The sequence below is a fragment of the Gavia stellata genome, chromosome 3 (assembly GCF_030936135.1).
Source record: "Gavia stellata isolate bGavSte3 chromosome 3, bGavSte3.hap2, whole genome shotgun sequence".
NCBI lineage: Eukaryota > Metazoa > Chordata > Aves > Gaviiformes > Gaviidae > Gavia > Gavia stellata.
This window is the reverse complement of record NC_082596.1, coordinates 48752268-48777105: the sequence shown is the minus strand read 5'-3', so window position 1 is coordinate 48777105 and position 24838 is coordinate 48752268. Positions and strand designations below refer to the sequence as shown.

Sequence of the window (24838 nt, the reverse complement as noted above, 5' to 3'; positions counted from 1 at the left end):
AGGTTAACTGGTAGATTTTAAGGTAATTCCAGTACGGTTGAAAATATCCCTTACAATTGTTCTCAACTACTTAAATTATTATATTTCTACTAAATATTTGGGATGCCTACAACTAAGCTCATAACTTTACTGAAGAATGGCTACGGGCAAAAATTGCTGCTGGGATGTCTAAGAAATAAAATGTGTTTATGGCAAACAAACTCAAAATATACAAAGCACTACACCATCTGTGGCAGCAATTCAGGAAACCAACACATAGTAATGAGTTAAAGTTAGTATTCTTTGTCAACACTCTTACAGAACACTCTATGGATAAACAATCCTTATTATATACAGCTTTCCATTCTTCATGGTAGCAGAAGTCAGTCTTTGGTTCCTAAAGAGTTGAGTAACTGTTACAGACAAAATGGTTTAGTAGATCTTCATCAGTATCTTTGCTTTAACATAGAAAATAAATGATCTGGTCCTTTTCCTTAGTATTAACAAGGGATGTAAAAAAATATTGGGAAAAATAATGCTTAGCAGTCGAATACTTTTAGGTAGCATAACATTACAAGCAAACAGAAAATAAGAAGATATGGTTTTTGTTACAAGCCAAGGAAAGAGGCTAGTTACTCATACATATAACACCACAAAAATAGAGAAACAGACAGGACCAATTCTTAGTGGGACCGTGCAACCTCAATCTCATTGAAAGTCATCGACTTGAGGATACTTAGTGCATCATAGAAGCACTCAGCACTCTACTAGAATAGGCCCTTAAATAACTATATTGATTAATATATTATGGGTGGAATTTTAAAAAGCACTTGGGATTGGCCTGCTTTCAGTTCCACTTATCGCCATCATCATCACTGGAACAGTTTGACCAACACCGTGGTTCTGAAAATCCCACACTGCAAGCATTAGCACTATCAGAACTATGTTTTATTGTTTTCTTAAAAATCTAACTTTAATATTCTTCCAATGAAGACACATTTTTGGCTCTTCTGATTTTGGAGGAATGAAAGTGCTGTTTACTAGGATTTTAAAAAAAAAAAAAAAGAACAATACCAAAATACTGTACACACCCAGACACATTGTTTTAGGCATTAAAATCCCTGACATTGACACTAGTGGCACACTTGGAAACAGAGTTCCTGTAGATCATAATACGCAACAACCTCAAGATTTTCCATAATACACATGCAATATGCATATAAATAGGATTTTGATGGCAGGCAGGGTATCATACAATTTTGCTGGCAATAAATAAAATTAAAAGCTTTCTTTCTAGCAAGTTCATATACGAAATTGATTTTTCTATATAGATATGCAGAAGGCCTAGAGCTCAAAACTAGTATAACAGTTTACAGTCATAGCTGGCCAACAATTAATATTTCCTTCATTTCACATAAGGTATAACCTTTTTTTTAAGCATACATACATTTTACACTTGTTCTTTCATGCTAATAAAAACATTCCTATAGAATTCAAACGAGAACACACTCAAATACATACTGAAGCATAAAATATTGAGCAATTTAAAAGCAATGTACACAGATTAATTTATATCACATATTTACAAAACACATTTTAAAAAGAAACAAAAGCATTCATTTAAATAGGAGGAGGGGGCGGTTTAGTATAAAAAAATTCCTGGAAGAGGCGGCCTCTGTCCCTACTTCCAGAGAAGCTAGAAGTCTATTTTCTGCAGTTTACTTAGTTGAGCAGTTAAGATCAAGAACACGAAGAATGAAGGCTTGAACAGTAGTCTCATGCTGTAAACATCTGAGTGGTAGCTGCTGGCTTTTCTTTCAGAACAAAATGCATGGTACATACAATCACTTCTCATCCCAAATATGCATCATCAAATGGTCAAAAATCTCTAATTGTAAGCTGCTGTTTGTTGGTTTTGTTTTATTTTGTTTTACAGTGTCTATTAGGAGCTTCCAGTGTTAAAAGTTTATTCTGGCAGGGTAGCTTGTCATTCCACTTCCATCAATAGTCTCTAACAGGAGCAAGTTCTGGTATGAGATTAACAGTTATATTTTTATACAATCTACTGATAAGTATTTTAGGAGTATATATTAAATTGTTCAACCCGTCAACATACTGACGTTCTCTGGAATACCTTAGAAGTTTGTATCTGCAGAGGGAGTTGGAAGAAGAAAATATGAGAAAGATTTGCAAATTGATGTTAGACATGATACTGTACAGTCATTTCATTTTGAAATACACTTTAAATTCTGAAACTACCTCTCAGTCCTTTGAAATTACCAAATTACCTACCTAAGGTTTAAAAGCAAGCCACTTTCTGTTTTTTAATACACTTACATTTTATGTTCATATATACAAGTTAACATTAAATCTAAATAACAAAGAAGGCATTTAATATGGATACTTTTTATGGTCCCAGACGAAACTGATTTTTAAAGAACATTCAATTTCTTCATGTTCTTCTGCTATAAAACTCAACTATGGAGCTCAGAGATTTAGGAACCTTCATTGTTCATCATTATACATTTAAAGGACTGAATTGTTTTTAATTTCATTCTTGAGACTCCTGCATTTGCAAACATCTAAATTTGAGGTGATTAAAAAAAACAGTTCCGCTCCCCCAGATTACTGATATATACATTTTAGTTTCATATCACTCATGTCTACTGTATGTGTCTCCTTAAAAGTTACGAATGAAGGAGAAAATAAAGATGTGCCCAGAAAGAGAGACACCCTTTGATAACAGAATTGAGCAGTATTTCTAATTATCTGAAAACACATACCATAAACCCTTTATTTTGTGTTTCACATTCTAATTTTTAGGTGTAGCTCATCTGCTGCATTCTGGTTGCTATTCCTATCTAGGGCAGCCATAACCTACTGGCCAGTTTTGCATCTTTGTAGCAAAAGAAAGGAACCCCGAAAGAAAAAGTTCATGTCAATGTAAGCAAGAAATGAGAAAACCTGTATCTCAGAAAGCAATGAAATATGGTAGAAGAAACCAATCCTCAAGGAGTTTTAAAGTCTGTTTTCACACAGGAGTCATTTCCCCTAGCTGTACTGCTTCATTTTGCAGAATATCCAAATTAACCAACTAATGGAGCCCTGCCAGCACTAATGCCCAAACTATTAAGTAACAATAACATTCTACACCAAAAATTATGATGACAATATCTTCTGACACACAAACTTAGACTCTCTCATGCCTAAGTAAGAAATATCTGAACACCAAACAGAATATGTTTAAGAAAATACAAAATTTAGCACTAAAGACGAAATAACACTGATAAGCACTGACTGCTTATTTGTATGTGTGGAAGATTACATGTAAGAAAAAATTTTACATCTTTAGCTCCAGTATTTGAACAGTTATCTGTTTTTCTTACCGTCCTAAAAACTGGACTTCACCTCTGTGATGATGAGGGATGGATTTGTACTTCCCTAAATCTCCCTCTGGTCTTGTTACGTTGTATCCGGCATAGTGAACCCTACAGTGTAATACAGAAACGTGTATTAAGAGTATTAAAAAGATGTTTTTACAAGTTACAGCAAAAGTGAAATCTTTTAAAGCTAAGTCTTTGTGTTCAATGACATTCTCTCCCTAAAAACCCAAAACACTCCTAACCCAACAACTAAAAAAGCTGGCAAAACCAATAAAGTGTGCAATAATAATAATTTCATATTTAGTATTTCCTGCTTTGTTCTTAAAGCACAATAGCATAAAACTATGAAAATAGTAAGGGAAAAGAATAAAAAAATACGAACTCTTTCTTCAAAATATCTCTCTTTGTATATAAACTCAGGCAGACACAGTTTCAACAGCTCAACTGGAACATTTTACAGTTGTTTACTGTGAGCAGTTAGTAATACAGTGAGTATTGTTGTACATTGTCCAATTTGTGACTATCAATACAGTCACAAATTAACCTCTCAAACACTGCTCCTAAGATATGAAAGACACTTAAACTCATGCTTACTCTACATGTCTGTGGGATGGCATTCCATAATGCTAGCAGCAAGAGAGATGTAAATTAAAAATGAAAAGTAACTCACAGAAGACCAGAAGGAATGAGACTATATATGCTTAATACTGTTATCTGTTGTTATATCCATTATTTGTTACAAGATCTAGCTCTTAAAAGCCTTTTAACTGTACCCAGGCCAAGAAAAAAGAACATACTTATCTCTTCAAATGGTGTGTTCTAATATTTCTAAAGTGAACTCTTTAGAAATGTTAGAATTTGTTCATTTAAAACAAATAAAAAACAACTGAAAGAAAAAACCTAATTGCTCTCAAGGGTTTGATACCACAGAACAATGAGAAAGACGTAAGCACTGAACACTCACCTGTTCCAAAGATCATCATCTTCTCCACCCCATCCCCAAAAGGCATTTGGAAACCCATTGATCTTCTTGAATTGTTCCACTGTCAGTCCACTTACACCACCAAAGAACTCATTGTATGGAAGACTGAGAACAAATGACAAATTCTGTATTATTAGCTAAACTTAGATAGGTAGTCCTCTCTTTGAACAACACCTTTTAAAAAAACAAGAAACACCCCAAACTAAGGACATGAACAGATGCTGAATGTATTCACTAAGGGAGACTGGTTCACAGATCGTTGACATTAGATAACATATATGGAAGTTGAATAAAATGTTTGCAGTAGTATCTAATTTGTATAAAAGGTTCTCTTAGACTGTACCTCAAATTAGTACCACCACATAAAACAAAAGTCTATCACATATTTCAGATGGCTGATTTAGACCCAGAGCTGGAGTATAAGCCCTGAAACTACTGTATTTTGACAGCATTCAACTGGAAAAAAAAGTCTTTTTAAAATCAACTGAAAAAATTACAAATCAGTAATAGATCAAGTCCGCAATTTTAGTTCACGACTATATTCTACAGCACTGTTAAAACTTGAGAGGAACAGTTTAACAGTACATATTCAATCACAGTGAAATACAAACCTATTTAAAAAAACAATTTTCCAGTTTTTACAAGCTAAACTTTTGAATCAAAAGGTTCACAGAATCATTAAGGTTGGAAAAGACCTGTAAGATTATCAAGTCCAACCGTCAACCCAACACCACCATGCCCACTAAACCATGTCTCGCAATGCCACATCTACATGTTCCTTGAACACCTCCAGTGAGGGTGACTCCACCACCTGCCTGGGTAGCTTATTCCAGTGCTTCACCACTCTCTCAGTAAAGAAATTTTTTCCTAATATCCAGCCTGAACCTCCCCTGGCACAACTTGAGGCCATTTCCTCTTGTCCTGTCACTAGTCACTTGGGAGAAGAGACCAACACCCACCTCTCTGCAACTCCCTTTCAGGTAACTGTAGGGAGCGATAAGGTCTCCCCTCAGCCTCCTCTTCTCCAGACTGAAAAACCCCAGATTTACCATTGCGTAGGACCCAGCTGCCACACTGAAGGACAACTAACTCCAGAATACAAAGGGAAAGAAAAAGAAACACAGTTGTGTAATTTCTGATCTCTGTGGAAACACAGGATTCAACCAAATCTTAATAGCTATTGGGGAAGGTTGTTACTATATATCCTTTTCAACATTTAACTGAAATAACAGGTGTTCTAAAAACCCCCCAAAAAACCAAACAGCCCCTCCCCCAAAAAAACCAATCAACAAAACAACAACAGCCCAAAACCAACCCACCAACCAAAAATAAAAACAACTGGGGTATGACAGTTTATGGAACTGTTTGAGGTTTTTATTCATATGTATGTGTGTGTGGTGCATGTGCACTTTTTTGTATATAGACATAAATAACTTTTTTTATTTTATAAATATGTATGTATATATACATTTGTCTATTTCATAAACATGTATTTTGTAAATATGTATCTGTATTTAGACATTTTATAAATTTTACGAAATGTGTATATATATTTTATAAATAAATGCAAAGATAGATGAAATATCTTATACAATTATATGTGTTTATGTATTTTTAAATACATACAAAATCTTTAAAGGTTTGACCGCTAATTGGCGGACAACCTGAAGCCCAAACAGATAGTCATGTTTTCAATGCACTGCTTTTGACAAACTGGTTAACCTGACAGATCAAGTTGATCAACTTCACAAATAAAATTTCAGGATGGCAAATACATACATATAGCAAGCAATAAGCTACAGCTTTATGTGAAGTGATTAGGAGTGTCATGAGATAGCATTGTTAAAAAGCAAGTGAAACATCATTAATCATAGAATCACAGAATCGTTTAGACTGGAAAAGACCTTTAAGATCATCAAGTACAACCGTAAACCCAACCATGCTAAGTCCATGTCCCTAAGCGCCTCATCCACACATCTTTTAAATACCTCCAGGGATGGTGACTCAACCACCTCCCTGGGCAGCCTGTTCCAATGCCTGACCACTCTCTCAGTGAAGAAGTTTTCTCTAATATCCAGCCTGAACCTCCCCTGGCACAACTTGGGGCCACTTCCTCTTGTCCTGTCGCTAGTCACTTGGGAGAAGAGACCAACACCCACCTCTCTGCAACCTCCTTTCAGGTAATTGTAGAGAGCGATAAGGTCTCCCCTCAGCCTCCTCTTCTCCAGACTGAACAACCCCAGCTCCCTCAGCCGCTCCTCATAAGACTTGTGCTCCCGACCCCTCACCAGCTTCGTCGCCCTTCTCTGGACACGCTCCAGCACCTCAGTGTCCTTCTTGTAGTGAGGGGCCCAAAACTGAACACAGTATTCGAGGTGCGGCCTCACCAGCGCCAAGTACAGGGGCACGATCACCTCCCTGCTCCTGCTGGCCACACTATTTCTGATACAAGCCAGGATGCCGTTGGCCTTCTTGGCCACCTGGGCACACTGCTGGCTCATATTCAGCCGGCTGTCAACCAGCACCCCCAGGTCCTTTTCTGCAGGGCAGCTTTCCAGCCACTCGTCCCCAAGCCTGTAGCGTTGCATGGGGTTGTTGTGACCCAAGTGCAGGACCCGGCACTTGGCCTTGTTGAACCTCATACAATTGGCCTCGGCACATCGATCCAGCCTGTCCAGATCTCTCTGCAGAGCCTTCCTACCCTCGAGCAGATCAACACACCCACCCAACTTGGTGTCATCTGAAAACTTACTGATGGAGCACTCAATCCCCTCATCCAGATCATTGATAAAGTTATTACCAATACTGAGCCCTGGGGAACACCACTTGTGACCCGCTGTTAACTGGATTTAACTCCATTCACCACAACCTTCTGGGCCCAGCCATCCACCCACCCAGATTTTTACCCAGCGAAGAGTGCACCCGTCCAAGCCATGAGCAGTCAGTTTCTCCAGGAAAATGCTGTGGGAAATGGTGTCAAAGGCTTTACTAAAGTCTAGGTAGACTATATCCACAGCCTTTCCCTCGTCCACTAAGCGGGTCGTTTTGTCATAGAAGGAGAACAGGTTAGTCAGGCAGGACCTGCCTTTCATAAACCCGTGCTGACTGGGCCTGATCACCTGGTTGTCCTGTACATGCCACGTGATGGCACTCAAGATGTTCTGCTCCGTAATCTTCCCCGGCACCAAGGTCAGGCTGACAGACCTGTAGTTCCCCAGATCTTCCTTCCGGCCCTTCTTGAAGATGGGCATCCCATTTGCTAACCTCCAGTCCACTGGGACCTCCCCAGTTAGCCAGGACTGCTGGTAGATGATGGAAAGTGGCTTGGTGAGCACTTCCGCCAGCTCCCGCAATCCCCTTGGGTGGATCCCATCCGGTCCCATAGACTTGTGGGTGTCTAAGTGGTGTAGCAGGTTGCTAACCATTTCCCCTTGGATTGTGGGGACTTCATTCTGCTCCCTGTCCCTACCTTCCAAGTCAGGGGGCTGGGCACCCAGAGAACAACTGGTCTTACTGTTAAAGACTGAGGCAAAGAAGGCATTAAGTACCTCAGCCTTCTCCTCATCCTTTGTCACTATGTTTCCCCCAGCATCCAGTAAAGGATGAAGATTCTCCTTAGCCCTCCTTTTGTTGCTGATGTATTTATAGAAACATTTTTTGTGGTCTTTTACGGCAGTCGCCAGGTTAAGTTCTAGTTGGGCTTTGGCCCTTCTGATTTTGTCCCTGCAAAACCTCACAGCATCCTTGTAGTCCTCCTGAGTTGCCTGCTCCTTTTTCCAAAGGTCATAAACTCTCTTTTTTTTTCCCCCTGAGTTCCATCCAAAGCTCTCTGTTCAGCCAGGCCAGTCTTCTTCCCCACTGGCTGGTCTTCCAGCACATGGGGATGGCCTGCTCCTGTGCCTTTAATATTTCCTTCTTGAAGAATGTCCAGCCTTCCTGGACTCCTTTGCTTTTCAAGGACTACCTCCCAAGGGACTCTGTCCACCAGGCTCCTGAACAGGCCAAAGTCAGCCCTCTGGAAGTCCAAGGTAGCCATTCTGCTGACCCTGCTTCCTTACTTCTCTGAGAGTCAAAAACTCTATCATTTCATGATCACTACGCCCAACACGGCCTCCCACCGTTGCATTCCCCACAAATCCTTCTCTGCTCACAAACAACAGGTCCAGTGGGGCGCCTTCCCTAGTTGGCTCAGTCGCCATCTGTGTCAGGAAGTTATCTTCCACACAGCCTAGGAATCTCCGAGATTATTTCCTCTCTGCCGTATCGTATTTCCAGCAAACACCTGGTAAGTTGAAGTCCCCCATGAGAACAAGGGCTAGCGATTGTGAGACTTCTCCCAGATGCTTATAGAATATTTCATCTGTCTCCTCATCCTGGTTGGGTGGTCTATAACAGACTGCCACCATGATATCTGCCTTGTTGACCTTCCCCCTGATTCTTACCCACACCTATCTATCCTCACCGTTGTTAACCTCTAGACAATCAAAACACTCCTTGACATATAGGGCTACCCCACCGCCTCTCCTTCCTAATGTAAAATGGCAGAAAGAAAGGAGGTAACAGAACAGCAGGACCCACTACATTCATCAAATTTCAATAAAGACTGAATACAAGATACAAAATGGTCTAGCAGTAAGAAAATCTTCTGTTCAAAAAGCAGTACAAAACAGAAATTGTACATTTATAAGAACATTAAGTAAGCTTTTTTCTTCTTCTATTTTGCTGTAGATTATCTGCTTATCTTTGTTAACAGCCACCACATCTGTTCTATGTAGCCAGAAATTATTTCTAATAAGCAAGGTAAGTTTTTCCGCCTTGACACACATAGCCATCTTTTTTTTTAAAAATCAACCTCACTGCAACAAGTTCAACACTGAAGATTATAAATAATATCTTCAAATTAGCAACACATCAAATGTAGACACTAAACTTAAAAATTCCTTTTAATAACTAGATATTAATTTATGTAAATAGCATGGTAGGAGGCTGTTTTATTGGTTTCACCTACTGTATATACTGTCACAAAATTCATACACACTTTAAAAATGTTTCTGGGTCTTTAAGAAACAAAGTGAATAAAGCTAATTACTTACATGTACATGTATTTGTCCAGCTTTGCTGCAAAATGGCGTGGCATTTCTCCACATCCATAATAATTTCGGTCATTTTCAGGTAAGTGATCCACATCATGAAATATTATGCAGTCCCAGACAGCATCCTTCATAGCCTCTTTGAAGCCAACATTAAAGAGCATTGCACGATTAAAAGGTTGCACACCTGTCTTCAAACAGAAAACAAAGGAGACATTGTAAGAATCGAGAAGAAAGACACAAAATTTCAATACTATACCACATAAAAAAAAAATTGACAAAGATGGCTGTTATTCCTCTATCTAAGCAGAGCATTAGCTCTGGTTAGCACCAACTACATTAACTGCATTTTGTGATTTAAGAAGTCTAGATGTTCTCCCCTCTGACACAAAACTTAACAGCACTAGCAACTTATAGCACTAGTAACTCTCAAGTATCAAAATATGGGTTGTTAAGATTAATACAGCATGACATTATGAGTTAAGGAAATACTGATACAAACAAAGAAAGAAACATTAAATTTTGTTTCTTGTTAAAACAGTCAACTACTGAAAAACTTCCAATGCTGTGAAAATGCCTATAACTTGGTTACATATTTATAATTAATCTTGTATTAGAACTTACTTCCATTTTCTCAGAAACTTTAATAAAGTCAGATTCAAATAATTTTTATTTCCAGTACAATTTAAATCTCATTTCCATTTTGAACAAACAAGACAACATAAGACCTTTTGATATAGCAAATGCATCCTACATGCCTTTTTTTTAATGACAATTTAAAGTATCTTTTTGTTTTCTGCAAATTTTTTACTTTGTCACCTGAAAATATTGCATTAGATAAACCACAAAAAATAAGTCCTGTAAATTCTTTAGGGATCTAGCTATCTACTACAGCCAACAATGATGCAAATTCCTTAAGCTACCCATCTGAACTACAACTACTTTATTCCTTGGTTGTGGCTTGCAGAAACTATTTTTTTTTTTACAAGTGTTTTTTTCCTCCATATCCATTCCTTTCTGTTTCCAAAGAGACCCCTAGCCAAGGTACTAGCTGGTAATTTTATATCATTAATGCCTCCATTATATTTCACATATATTAACTAGACAGTATACACTTTAATACTATTGTCTTCAACTGGGTTTCAGTGAGCATGTGCTGTAAATTGGCCTCCTGTAAATGACCATTTCCAATTCTTACACTTAAAACCTTTTTTTTTTCGTTCCCTTGAAAACTTACAAGGACAATAGATTCAAAGTGGCCATGTTATCACCTATAAAATATCAGCCTGTATTGAAGAAAAGCAACATGTATCTGGCCACCACTTAAACTGGGCAATGGAGCTGAACTTTCCCTTTTCATTCAAAGGATTAGCAGTAACAATTTTTAAATTCTGGATTCATCCAGATCTTGGTAAGAATATCAAATCCCCTTTAGTAAGGAATCTTGAAGAATCGCTTTTCAAGTAAATGTTGTTACCTGTTCAACAACATAGAAGGCAAATTCCAGCCGCTGCTTCTGCAACATAGGTATCAGATGACGGAAAAAAATTGGAAGATGCTCATGGCGATTCCGAAAAGGAATAAGGATCGCCACCTTGAAAAAATTATATATATTAAGCTATTATATTAGCATTTTTAAATTTCAATGTTTCAATACAGATCAAGTCTCCCATGGCTTACATAGGCTTTTCAACTTTTACATGTAATTTGGCTTGATGTTTTACACTTTTGTTCCCACTAGTAAAGTGTGTTGGAATTTTGCTCAAACAATTAAAGAAAAAAATTCTGAGTAAAATATAAATAAGATTTTCCTTTTATGTTCACTTGCTTATTATTATACTTTCAGCAACATACACATAGGACAAGTTTGCATCTATATGATGACATGTTTAGTAACAACAGTTAATGGACCTTTAGAAGTTCTTGGCAATCCATTTCAAGTTTTTCTTCAAGCTTTAGTCTCTTCTTGAGCACAGATAGCATAATATATATACTATAACATACTACCTATTAGATAAAATATATAGCATTAAAAGACTGAGTGCTTCCAATGGTAAACTATTCTTAAACACCAAGAGAAAAAAAAAAAAAAAAAACAAAACAAAACAGAAAAGCAGCATCTCACCTTCCATCGTGGCTTACAGTCTTTTGGTTTCCAGTGTCCTCCTGGTTTAATGTCTAAATCTTTTGAAAAGAGTTGCTGAATTTCATCAAAACTAATTTCACTCATATTAACATCGATAAGGCCTCCTAAATAGTGGAAAAAAAAAATATTTATTAATTTCAATTAAGACAACAGATCTAACGCTACAATGTATATCATAGACAACTAGCATCAGAACTTTGTATTTACATTAACTACAGATAAAAAAGAAACAATTTATACTATCCTCTTAATATTCAGTTTTTACAGAATAAATTTCAGTATTTCCCAATATAAACATTCCTTCAATAAATCCTACAAGCAAATTACTTATTTCAGAGGACACAGAACAAGCAAAGTAATTTGAATTCTGTATCTATTCCAGAAAATTGGAGTCACCTTTCAAGTACCACTGTTAACAATTCCACATCAACTGCACTACTGAACTGATACTCCAATTCTGTGTGTCTTCCTACCAGCACTTCCACAAAACCAGAAAATGCATCATCAACAAACATCAAATCATCAAATACACTCAACAAACTTCCTCAATTTAAATTCTAGATAGTTATGCACATTTAATGTACAGCCTTCATCCATTAATTCATGACTATATTCATCAAACCAATTTATAGCAACTGGCTGGACTTGAAAATTACTGCTGATAGAACTAATTAGCCCAATGGGAAAAGCATTCGCAAATTGCTACTGATGAGACTGGAATGCAGTAAGATATTGAATAAAGACCACAATATAGTAGCAAAAAAATCAGGTTAGTAATTACTATGAGAAAATAATTACACTTAGTTCATAGCTAAAAGTTGTCTGTCATTAGCTTATGCATGTGTATCAATTTCAAAACTGGAAATAACGATACATAGTAAATATTCTACCCTCAAAAGCAGAAGTAGAAGGAATCAAGAAAATCTGGGGAGAAGCATAGTGTAACCCTCATTAACCAGAAGCTCAAGTTGTTCTTCAGCAACTACTATACTAGCTCATCAAAGAAAAATCTTGCAATAACTGATAGACACCATAAAATATTCTACCTTTTTTTGTCTAAAAATTTCAGTCTTTCAGAAAGGGTTGGAATTTTAAAGTCAATTAAAGAAATCACTCCCATTTTCTCCCCTGTGCCCATACCCAAAAGATCCTATTTGTGTCCAAAAGATTGCTTCATGTTGTAACACTGAATTGACTACCTATCTAAATCTTTTGGAAAGACTGAAATTTTTGGAGCATACTAGGAACAACTGTTGTTTTCAGAAGAAGGCAGAAGATACTGCAAGAGCTATTTTAGTTTTGAATATGATTAAATGTAGAACTACTTGTAAATGTAGAAGGTAACTTTGAAAAAAAAGAAAATGATAGGAAAAAAAGGATCAGAACAGCACAATAAGGAGAATATCTTTTAAGGACAGATTTAAACAAACTCACATTTATTTATTTTTTTAAGAAGAAAAAAGAAACCTGGCAGTTGCTGAAAGAAGACTGTATAAATATACACCAGAACAAGCTAATCCTACAAAGCTTTAAAACAAATAAACAAAACCAAGAAAACACACACACCCCTCCCCACAAAAAAAAAAAAAAGAAAGAGAAGCTTAGATGATTATTATGGTTCTATCTGAAACTCTTCAATAACCAATAACCTGAAAAAGAAATCTTACAAAAAGTAGAAACAAGGGCACTCAACAAAAGGACCAATAGAGAAAGTATAATTATGTAGAAATTAAATTTAAAAAAATGAATAAATCACTATATCAATTTCAACTACCAAGAGACACAGAAGCAACAAGAACCTTTTGGTTTATTTATAGGATCTATTAGGAAAATAAAGATAAATAAAGGTCAATTACTACACCAGAAAAGGAAGCAAACAACACAAGATGCAAAGGACTCAGGTGCCTTAGTCTTCTGAGAAAAGTTTAGATGTGATCAGATGCTTAGGGAGTTTAAATAAAAAAATTTTAAAAAGAAAAAGGAGGAATGGTAAAACAGTATTTATATAAGGCAGGTGGTTCTAACTTGATGGGACATGATGAAATTCCATCCAGACTGTTTAAAAAGTAGCTATAGTAAACCCTGAAATATTGGTACCATCAGAAGTACACAGGAGACGGGCAAATAGAAATCAGCAGTATTTCCCTGTCATTGGTGGGGGGGCAGGAGAAGGCATCTCAGTAAACATCTGGGCATAGTATCCACTACTTCCATTATTGTCTAGCATGCTGTAATAAAACATTTATACAATCTGCAAAAAAAGAAAGCTGAGGAAGCAGAAAGCATTTTGAAGAACAGAATCAGAAAACAAAATAATTTCAAGAAATCAGATACATACTGAAATCAATAAAAAAAGTATGCATTGTTACTGGAGGAGAAATGAAGCATACACACACAAACCAGGAAATACTTCGCTATGCTGCAGTATGCAGAAAGATATTTTGATGGTTTATAATGGATTGCTTATTAATATGAGACAATAAACTGTAATGCAATTGCACAAAAATGTCAAATCTCATTCTGGAATATGTTAACCACTGTTATATGGTTAAGAGAAGGTGATTACTAGTTTGTTTTGCAACCATGGTTTTAGCCTGTTAGGATGCTTCAAAAGGAAATCAAACTAGAAAAAGTCTACAGTACAAAAATGAAGAATGACAAGAGCTTTAGAAACTATGTAGTCTAGAAAGGCTGAAAGTACTGGTTTATCTACAACGGACTGACGAAAATGTAACTCTTTTCCAAGACAGACTAATGTGGTACATAGAGGGTAACCAACTTTTTGATAAGCATCAAGAACGGCAAGGAGAAATCTGACTAACTTGCAGGAAGGGAAAAAAAAAAAAGAAAAAAGTAAATGCAGGTTGAGTATCTGGTTGAGTATCAGGGAAAGCTTAACTATTCAGTTGATGGAATACTAGAATATACTACTTCTGGAGACATTAGAACTTTCTCCACTGCTGACTTTTTTTTTTAAAATACAAAATAGATTTTTCTAGTATCTATTTAAAATGGTTTAGGTATATTCAACCCTAATGTACTGTAGTGGTCAAACGAGAAGATCTGGATATTTCTTATAGCTCATTAAGAGACAGGTTTTAGACTAACCATGAGGTGACTTGGGTAGACTGCTTAAAAATTCTTAACACGAGGGTTTTATTTCATATAACTGAAAAAACTGATCTGCTTTCCATTTACCTCTCAAATCAGTATTAAAATTACGCTGATTAAATACTCTTTTGTACTGCTTCTATCTTGAAGTAGAGGTGTCTTGCTTATGAATTAGCATAGCAGTACTCAACCAGTGGCTTATAACCTGAAAGACTGAATCACACACAAAAGGCACTATTTGGTCCTATTTTAAGAGCATATGCATTTGGGACAAAACATGATTTTATCATACTCCTTCCACGATACAAATTTGGCAAGTTGATGTAAAGAGTAGTTGACTTCTATAAACCTTAGATTTAGCAGGTCAAAATACAGGTGATTCAAGAAGCTTTCTTTCCTGGCTATCTCAGAACCAGCTACAACATTTCATTGCATTACATAATCTTCAGAGTTTTATTTAGATTATAATTAAATACACAGATGGTGATTAAAAAGATATACATGAAAACCAAAGGGTGAGACATACATCTCTTTGCTGAACAGTAACTTATCCAGTGAATTATTTTCTATTAAAATTATGATTTCTCTATTAAATTCAGCAGGACAGAGTAAGTACAAAGTTATTACTAACAAAAAAAGATGGAAAAGAGAGCAGCAATAAGGAGACCTATAGGCAAATTCTGGTAGAATTACATATAGCCAATGAGGTTGACAGCAAGGATGGCAGAGTAGAATGCATCCCTACTCTGGCAATTCTAAATACCTGTCAGTGCAAACAAATCTGCATCAAGGATTTGACATAATATGCTGTAAGTAGGCTGACCTACTAGGGTACCTTAGTACCTTCGTACCTTCTAACTTGCCTCATTCCTCCACTCCTAGACAGCAGACTAATACACAAGTAAAACAGGTAGCAGAAGCCAAGACAGTTTTGAAATAACTCATCTGGCAGAATTCAACTGCGATATCCCGTGAAAGTTTCATTAAAAATACCAATTTATATGCATTTTTCAATCATCATAATCATCATTCTTGTTTCTCTGGTTATCCAGAGTTGACATTTTTTGAACCTTTTATTTGTTTCCCAAAGTAGCTAAAATATTTACTATTGGAATAATTTAGTTTTATTTGTTTATGTGTGCAGAAAAGAACATCCATATGATTTTGAAAGTCAAACCCTTTTTCTGGAGGGAAGACATTGAAATAAGGATGTAATCCCACCGTGGCTAATTGCTACTTGGCTTAAAAAAGTTTTCTACGTGATTTAAGTTCATAAGCAACAGCAACTGATTTGTATTTTTGGCTATATGTCTGTATCTTTACAATGTAAGAGACAAAGTTTAGAATTCAGAGTCACTGAAAAGAAACACAGATAACAAGCACTGTTACTGTACTCTTCACTGGATAAATTTCTCTGTTGAGATTAAAAAGGCAGTTACAATGGAATCTAGATTAGCCTAATAAAATCCACTATTTTTTTTAAAGAAAAAAATTACCAGCAATTCAGTTTGGCTGTCAACAACATTTTTTGGTATGATATGGATCTGAACTGCTGTATTAAATACTTAATTACTTGCTCATGCTGAATGACAGCCCACAGCTTAAGTCAGGTGTTAGCCTAAAAGACAAGAGGTTAGAATTCTGGAATGTGTCACAAATACCTTCAGAAACTGTTTCAAATTTTCTGTCTTACAAATCAGTAGTTTACTTGTTTGATTTTAAATATAGCAAGTAAAATAAACACGTTAGCATAACAGATACTGACAGCTACTAATGAACAGTCACTTCTAGTAACATACTTACACTTATTTACAGAGAGTTGTTGATTCTTCTTCTCTAGTTGGTACATTCTGACACCAAATGAGACATTTCAATTTAACTAATAAGTTTTGAGATCTATACTAATGCTACTTATTAGTTCTTCACTCAAAAATATTGACTGTCTACAAAACATTTACTAGAACTAAAGTAATTACATGGATTACTGACTCAAGTTATGATTTCTTCCAAATGCAGAGCACAAAAAACCATTTATACTTAATTATCACTTGCTTCCTACAGTAACTCTGATAATGTAACAAGTCCTAACATAGAGAAAAAAGCTGAAAACTCAATAGCGGTTTCTAAGAAGGAACTCCGTTTTAGCCAAGGCACTGCAATTTTATAAAGGTTAAATATAAGAACTATCTCTAATAGCAAACAATCAGTGGTGAAGGTCAAGGTAAAGCAGTCACCTCCAAGAGTGGTTTGCCTCTTTCTTTTTATGTTCAAAACTGGTCTCCTACCTAACACTTCTTGGTGTTTAAGGATTGCTTTCTCTACAAGCCGGAGGAGAGCAAACAATGCCCAGAATTTAGTCTGAATCTGAAAAATGACAAGTTTGCAGGAAAGGGGAATTCACATGAAAATTTACAGTTCTTAACAAGAATTTTTAAGAATATTCCCAAACAAAGCTATACTTTGTTTACAGAAAGAAGATTAAGAAGTCATGCCAACAGCCTTTCAGCCACATTATTAAGTCAGGTTAAGGATGCTGAATTACATCAAGGAACTCTTCCAATCTCAGTTTGTGTAACTGCTTTAATCGTGCAATACCTACTTATAAGATCTTCTACATACACTGGGATACTCTACTTAGGACAGCTGTGGTATTACAGGTTTTATAAAAACCCAGCAAACCAAAACAGTAATGGTGCCAAAGTACTCAACTCAGTTTCTTTTTTCTGCATGACACTCCTCTGCAACTAAACACTTTCAAAGAAAATAATTAGAAGTTTAGATTCTAGATTTAAAGACAAATAAACTTAGGGTTACCTAATCAAGTTCTATTTAATAGCTTGGGATCTTAAACAGCTAGGTTTGAAAGCTTAATTTTAAAATTTCCTGAGGATCACAACTTTTCACTTGTTATGTAAGTACTGGTTCCTCATTATGACAGGGCTTTAGCACTTTCTTACCTCCATCAATTCTTACTTCACTACACCATGTTGTTCAGCTTCCTATACATTGAGGTAACTGTGATTAGCTGATGAAGATATGAGAACTAGTTTCTGACTCATGAATCTTTGTATTAGGAATACCATTTCCAAAAAGGAAATTTTTAACTACTCCTCAAAATATGCAACTCTGAATGGGTACTTTTCATAAAGTTAGAGTATTCCCATATATTAATAAAAACATTTAGTATATAATTTGTAGAAAGTAAAATTATTTGTAAATAAAATTTAAAACACATTAGGTGATTAGTAAAGAGGCCAAAAGTTTTTGTAACACAACAGTTACAGGCAAAATTCTGCTAAGCATTATTGTCCATTCTCAGATGTATTTTATTCATTATTTTCTGCTATATATTTGGACTCCTTACAATTATATTTTATATTTAAATAATTGTATTTTGTTTTAAGTACAATCCAATTTACTAGATAAACATTAAAGTCTGTTTAAAACTTACTCATGTAAGGCAGCTTCTCTGGACAAGCCTGGTAAGGAGAGTAAGTGAAGTTTTCTGGAAGATACATTGTTGTTTGAGCAACACAGTCACTAGAATTGTTTCCTTCAGGATAATCTTAAAAAGAGGAATTGATTTTTGTAAAAACCTACGTTATCCACTGAATTTGTAACATATCATCATGCAAGTGAGAGCATTAATTAACTTTGTCAATAACAAATTCCTATTAGCATGATTTAAAAAAACAAACATTTTACTGCACTAAAGGAACAATAATTAAATTAAGATATCTTTGTTACAGCTGTGACAAATATTTCCTACTAAAGTAAACTGATAAACAATAACTATTTGGCCTTCAGTCCAGTTACAGAGAAGTAGGACTTGGGTCTAGGTTTTCATAATCAAGCTATGTCATTAAGGTTTGGCATCCTCGGTTTTTTTGGTTGTTTTTTTATAAAGCTTTTTTAAAAATTAAATTAAATAAGAAATATTCTTACCTGTGCCATTCAGTGTAGTATTTTTGTTAGTGTACAATCTGATCATGTGTCCTATTGTTTTTACATTTTCTCTCAACATTATACCACGAGCTTGCACCATAAAGAGATACGTGTTTGCTGATAAAACAAAAAGCAATTTTGAATTTGAGTTAAAATAAGGTATTTCCAAATTACTCTAACATCCATTTATAATGTGTTCAATATTTGTTACTATGTCTGAATCCATGGGTAGTGAACATTAATCCTTCGAGATGAAGATCCACAAAGAGTGAAACCTAACAGCAACAAAACAAAAGAACGAAATGGATTATATAAAAACCCAAAATTATAAAACGTCAATACATACTTTATAAGACACTTTCATTTCTCTTTAACTTACAAAAAGCATCTGACAGTGCCAAGAAACAATTGAATTTACCAATAAAAAGGTTTTCATATGTAGATACATCCCTCCTATATGCATTTATATACACATCATAGAAATATAGGACAAAAAAATGTCTAGAAAATCTTTTAGTCCCATAGAAAGTCCCCCTTTTTACTCAATAGTTAACACAACTTTCAGTCAAAATGTACTGCTATTCATTCACCCCCAACAACTGTTTTGTTATGCAACTGCTACAAATCACTTCCAGTCTCAAAGTATTCATGTTTGATAATTATATGTGAAATATTTATTACAACCATCAAGGGTGAGTAAATCAACACTGAGTAATAAAGCAACTCAATAATAACAGCATGAAATATCCCTCTGTCTCAGTCTTGCACTCAAAGCCCCAAATCCAATCTCAAGACAATTCTTTGTCCTAAAGAGAAGAGAGTAAGTAAGTTGGAAAAGAAGCCGCATTTATGTCTGAGTAAGCAAATATCTATCCAGGACTCAGAGAGCTCAAAAAATAATGTAAGAGGAAGGAAAAATTCCCTTTGCAAAACAGTTTTTATTCTGGGTAGCAAAGAAGATCAAAGGGATCACCTGTCACTTCACCTGTGTTAAGTACCCGTTTCTCTGGCAGATATTTGGCTCGCTGTAGCTAGTAACCACCCTAACCAAAAAATGCTCTGAGACTTTGGAGGAAAGAACTGAACATACTAGAAAAACAACAGAATAATCTTAATCTGGCCTAAAGAGATTAAAGAAAGTTAGAAAATTATCTCAGGAACTCCACTTCATCAGATGACCCAGCACCAGTGGCACGACATGAATAACTCCATATCAGTTGCTATCTTCTTAAAGCCCAAGACAAAGAGACTATAGCTACAGAGAATTGTTTATAAAGGACTGGGGCATTTCCAGAGGAAAATACAGTGACTAATTCCACCACATTAGCAAACAATACTACCGACACCCACAGAGATACAAATACCAACATAATCTTTTAAGGAACATTATTTGCAAACCCTACAATAATGGTTTTGGTTTTAAAAGATTGACTAGGAGGGCCCCCTGGCTTTCAAAGAGCTCCTTATTAAAACAAGAAATATTATCCCTTAAAAGACAGGCTCTGAACATATCAGGTGCTATGCATGGCATGTAATTCTCAACCCCTTGGCCTGCATCACTAGCTGTTTTGGTTAACAAGAGTTCGCATGTGCGTAAAAGTTACTTAGCTGCTAGGATCCTGAAGTTGTCTCAACACCCCCTGGCCACTAAAACAGAAACAAAACAAAAAAACTACAACCGTGGCCTGATGACAGAGGTAGGAAATCCAACAAGAATGATTCCTACTGGGATCCAGAACAACTGGATCCAAGACAACAGATAACATTCAGATTTCCTTATAGAAAACTCGCACAGAAACTTCTCAAAATTTTAACCCAATTCACTCTGAAGTAGCACTTTGGGGTTCCAATTATTTTCTTACATAGTTTTTTCCATTTAAATTCCGTTTTTTTAGGGTGTCTATATTAAACATTTCAGGGAATCTGTACAATTCTTGAGTTCATATATGATGTCACCTACTCAAGAAACCTTCTCCTTTAGGAATCAACATAAAAGCACTTTGATCTGTTCCTCCAAGAACAATTATTTACCTTCAAACAAACAATTTCAAAATTCAAGGCTTCCCTGAAAGTAAAACTAAATGTATTTTTGCCTTTCAAATAGGACAAAATTTTCCTAATCAACAAAGAATTACTTTCTTCAAACTTTAACATATTTGAAATTGGTATTCTCCCTTCTCTTTTCCTCACATATTACTGTACAGCTCTTCTCTTCAGTATCTACCTATTCCAACACTAAAATAAAGTTCTTTTTTAATATAAATCAGTTAGTAAATAGTGATTTCAGAGATAAACTCTGGAAGATTGTGTGCTTTATTATCCTTTTTAATGTGATACCAAAAGCCAAAGCCACTTGAGTTTTTAACACCAGAGAACAGCATGTTAATAGAAACATAACCTTAATTCACATGTATCTGGTGGGTTGACCCGGCTGGCAGGTAAGCCCCCATCCAGTTGCTTGCTCACTCCCTGCAGTAGGATGGGGGAAAGAATCAGAAGGGCAAAAGTGATGAAAAACAAAAAAAACCTCCAACAAAACTCACCACCAGGAGACAGATGCCCTGCCAGTCCCCAAGCAATGGCTGCTCTGGGGGGAAAAAAACTCACTAGTTGTATTGCTGAGCATGACATTACTTGGTATGGAATATCTGTTTGGTCACTATGGGTCAGCTGTGCCAGCTGCATCCCCTCCCCAACCTCTTGCTCACCCCCGGCCTACTCACTGTGGGGGACAGAGTGGAAAACAGCAAAGCCTTGACGCTGTGCAAGCACTGTTCAGCAACAGCTAAAACACTGTGTTTATCAACAACCTATGCTTAGACCTCTTTCTGACAGCCCATAAATCATTTCATTAGCTGCTTCTTGTTCCTTTTTCATCATCAACACTACAAGCCCGTCTTCAAACTTCCTAAGAATGATACCACCTTTCTTAATGAGAAAGATCAGTGCTTTTTCTTCTACTTACATGTTCAGCCTTAGGAATTTCTTTCTGGCTGCTACCAAATCACATTGATTGTAAACACTTCAGCTGTTAGACAGACAGATGTCACTTAGTACACACAGTGACAGAAATTATGGACACTGTGCAGCCAGCGAGCATACTCTCCAGCACTGCTCCTGATATGGTTGACTGGAGGGATACAGGCTGTTTAGGGAAGATGAGGAAGGAGAGTCGGCCTTTATGTGAGAAAGCAGCTGGAGTGCATGGAGCTCTGCCTGGGGATGGAAGAGGAGCCAGCTGGGAGCTTATGGGTTATGATCAAAGGTGACATAATAGTGGGTGTCTGCTATAGGCCACCTGATCAGGAAGAACAAGGGGATCATGCCCTCTACAGACACATATGAAAACAGCCTCACATTCACAGGCCCTGGTCCTCATGGGGGACTTCAACCACACTGATGCTGGAGAGACAACAGAGCCAGCTAAAAGCAGTCCAGGAGGTTCCTGGAGTGCACTGATGATAAATTCCTGACACAAGTGACAGAGGAGCCAACTGGGGGAGGTGCTCTGCTGGACTTCGTATCACCAAGGAGAGGCTCACTGGATATGTGAAGATCAAAAGCAGCTTTGGCTGCAGTGACGATGAGATGGTGGAGTTCAGGATCCTGGGGGCAGGAAGAAGGAAAAGCAAGCTCACAACTCTGGACTTCAAGAAAGCAGACTTTGGCCTCTTCAAAGATCTTCTCGGAAAAGTCCCACGGGATAAGGCCCTCAAAGGAAGAGTGGGGCAAGAAAGCTGGATAATATTCAAGGATCACCTCCTCCAAGCTCAAGAGAGCTCCATCCCTATGAAGTCAGGCAAAAATGCCAGGAGGCCTGCATGGATGAACAAGGAGCTCCTAGCCAAACTCAAACACAAAAAGGAAGCATACAGAAGGTGAAAGCAAGAACAGGTAATGGAGGAGGAATACAGAAACAATGTCCAAGCATCCAGGGATGCAGTTAGGAAAGCTAAAGCCCAAATGGAAATTCATCTGGCCAGGGATGTCAAAGACAACAAGAAGAGTTTCTTAAGTACACAGATCACAAAAGACAGACTAAAGAAAATGTGGACCCATTACTCAACGAGATGGGGGATCCAGTTACACAGGACATTGAAAAGGATACAGTTTTGCCTCAGTCTTTACTAGCAAAACTGGCCTTCAGGAATCCCAGGTCCCAGAGACCAGGAGGAAATGCTGGAGCAAGGAAGATGTACCCTTGGCACATCTTGCTACAGGTCAGGGAATACTTAAGCAAACTGGGAATATGTAAGTCCATGGGCCCTGATGCGATGCACAACAAGCGCTGAGGGAGCTGGCAGATGTCATTGCAAGGGCGCTCTTGATAATCTTTGATCAATCATGGTGACTGGGAGAAATGCCTGAGGACTGGAGGAAAGCAAATATCACTCTTATCTTCAAGAAGGGCAAGAAGGAGGACCCAGGGAACTACAGGCTGGTCAGCCTCACCTCAATCCCTGGGAAGGTGATGGAGCAGCTAATCCTGGAAACCATTTTTCAGGTACATGAACAACAAGAAAATCATCAGGAATAGTCAGCATGGCTTCACCAAGGGGCTTCAGCAAGGGGAAGCCATACTTGACCAACCTGATAAACTTCTATGATGAAATGACCAGCCTGGTAGATAAGGAGAGAGCAGTGGACATTGTCTACCTGGACTTCAGTAAGGCCTTTGACACTGTATCCCATAAGATCATCACAGACAAGCTGCTGATATACAGGCTGGATGAGCAAACAGGTGGATCAAAAACTCACTGACTAACCAGGCCCAGAGGGCGAGGATCAGTGGCACGAAGTCTAGTTGGAGGCCAGTAACTAACAGTATACCCCAGAGGTCAATACCAGGTCCAGTCCTGTTTAACATTTCATTAGTGATCTGGATGATGGGGCACAGTGTACCCTCAGAAAGTTTGCTTATGACAAAACTGAGTAAGTAGCTCATATGCCAGTGGGCTGTGCTGCCATCCAGAGGGACCTCAACAGGCTGGAGAAATAGGCTGACAGGAACCTCATGAAGTTCAACAAGGAGGAATGCAAAGTCCTGCACCTCGGGAAGACCATGCACCAATATATGCTGGTAGCCATCCAGCTGGAAAGCAGCTTGGCAGAAAAGAAGATCCTCGTGGACACAAAGTTGAATATGAGCCAGCAACATGCCCCTGCGGCAAAGAAGGCCAATGGCATCCTGGGCTGCATGAGGAGGAGTGTTGCCAGCAGGATGAGGTGATCCTTTTCCTCTACTCAGCACTGGTGAGGCCACACCTGGAGTACTGTGTCCAGTTCTGGGCTCCACAGTAGGAGAGAGACATGGACATACTGGAGAGAGTCCAACAAAGGGCCATGAAGACGACAAAGGGACTGGAACATCTCTCCTATGAGGAACAGATGAGAGAGCTAGGACTGTTCAGCCTGGAGAAGAGAAGGCTCAGGGGATCACATTAATGTATATAAAGGGTGGGTGTATATGTATATAATGTAGATGAAGGGAGGGTGACAAGAGGACAGAGCCAGGCTCTTTTTAGTGGTGCCCAGTGACAGGACAAGAGGCAATGGCCACAAACTGAAACACAGGAGGTTCTACCTGAACGTCAGGAAACACTTCTTTACTGCAAGGGTGAACAAGCACTGGCACAGGTTGTCCACGGAGGTTATGGAGTCTCTATACTCAAAAGTCATCCGGACACAGTACTGGGCAACTGGCTCCAGGTGGCCCTGCTTGAGCAGGGGGGTTGGACCAGATGACCTCGAGGTCCCATCCAATCTCAACTATTCTGTGATTTTCTTCCACTACTGTCTTTCTGCGTTTGTACCAACCATCACTCCTGTCACAGTACAAGGCAATGCACAACCCAGGAAGGCAAAATTTCACATTTAACCAAAGAAAACATCTAAATATGTAACCACCTAGAACTAGTTTTATTCAATATTCTCCTTATTTCATTGTACATGGTCCACAGCAAGTAAGAAAGAGCACTTCTGATTCAAGAAACATATAGAATCCAGACTGTCACTCAGTGTACAAGGTCAGCAAATGAGAAGTGCAGTGCAGGATATAAGACAACACACCCATATAGGACACCTTGGAATAACTACCATACTAACTGTTCCACCTAAAACAACTGCGGTGTGAGCATGAGCTCATACCTAACTCAGATGAAATTTTCACTAGCAGTCGGTCCAGATCTGTATCAGCAATCAT

General features: G+C 37.5%; 1 protein-coding gene across 2 annotated transcripts in view; it reads right to left on the bottom strand.

Annotated features, from left to right (window-relative positions):
- Nucleotides 1-1980: 1980 nt before the first annotated feature.
- B4GALT6 (beta-1,4-galactosyltransferase 6) overlaps nucleotides 1981-24838 on the bottom strand; it is a 32616-nt gene continuing 9758 nt past the window's right edge. The window contains exons 1-8 of one of the 2 annotated variants that reach the window (XM_059815468.1): nucleotides 18637-18751; nucleotides 18143-18256; nucleotides 11560-11684; nucleotides 10912-11028; nucleotides 9438-9625; nucleotides 4327-4449; nucleotides 3366-3467; nucleotides 1981-2128 (exon numbers count right to left, since the gene is read on the bottom strand). In XM_059815468.1, coding sequence (XP_059671451.1) covers nucleotides 1981-2128; nucleotides 3366-3467; nucleotides 4327-4449; nucleotides 9438-9625; nucleotides 10912-11028; nucleotides 11560-11684; nucleotides 18143-18256; nucleotides 18637-18736 — 1017 coding nt within the window. In that variant the 5' untranslated portion in view covers nucleotides 18737-18751. Of the gene's footprint in view, nucleotides 2129-3365; nucleotides 3468-4326; nucleotides 4450-9437; nucleotides 9626-10911; nucleotides 11029-11559; nucleotides 11685-18142; nucleotides 18257-18636; nucleotides 18752-24838 lie in introns of those variants that run through there. The other variant, XM_059815469.1, reaches the window with a different exon arrangement.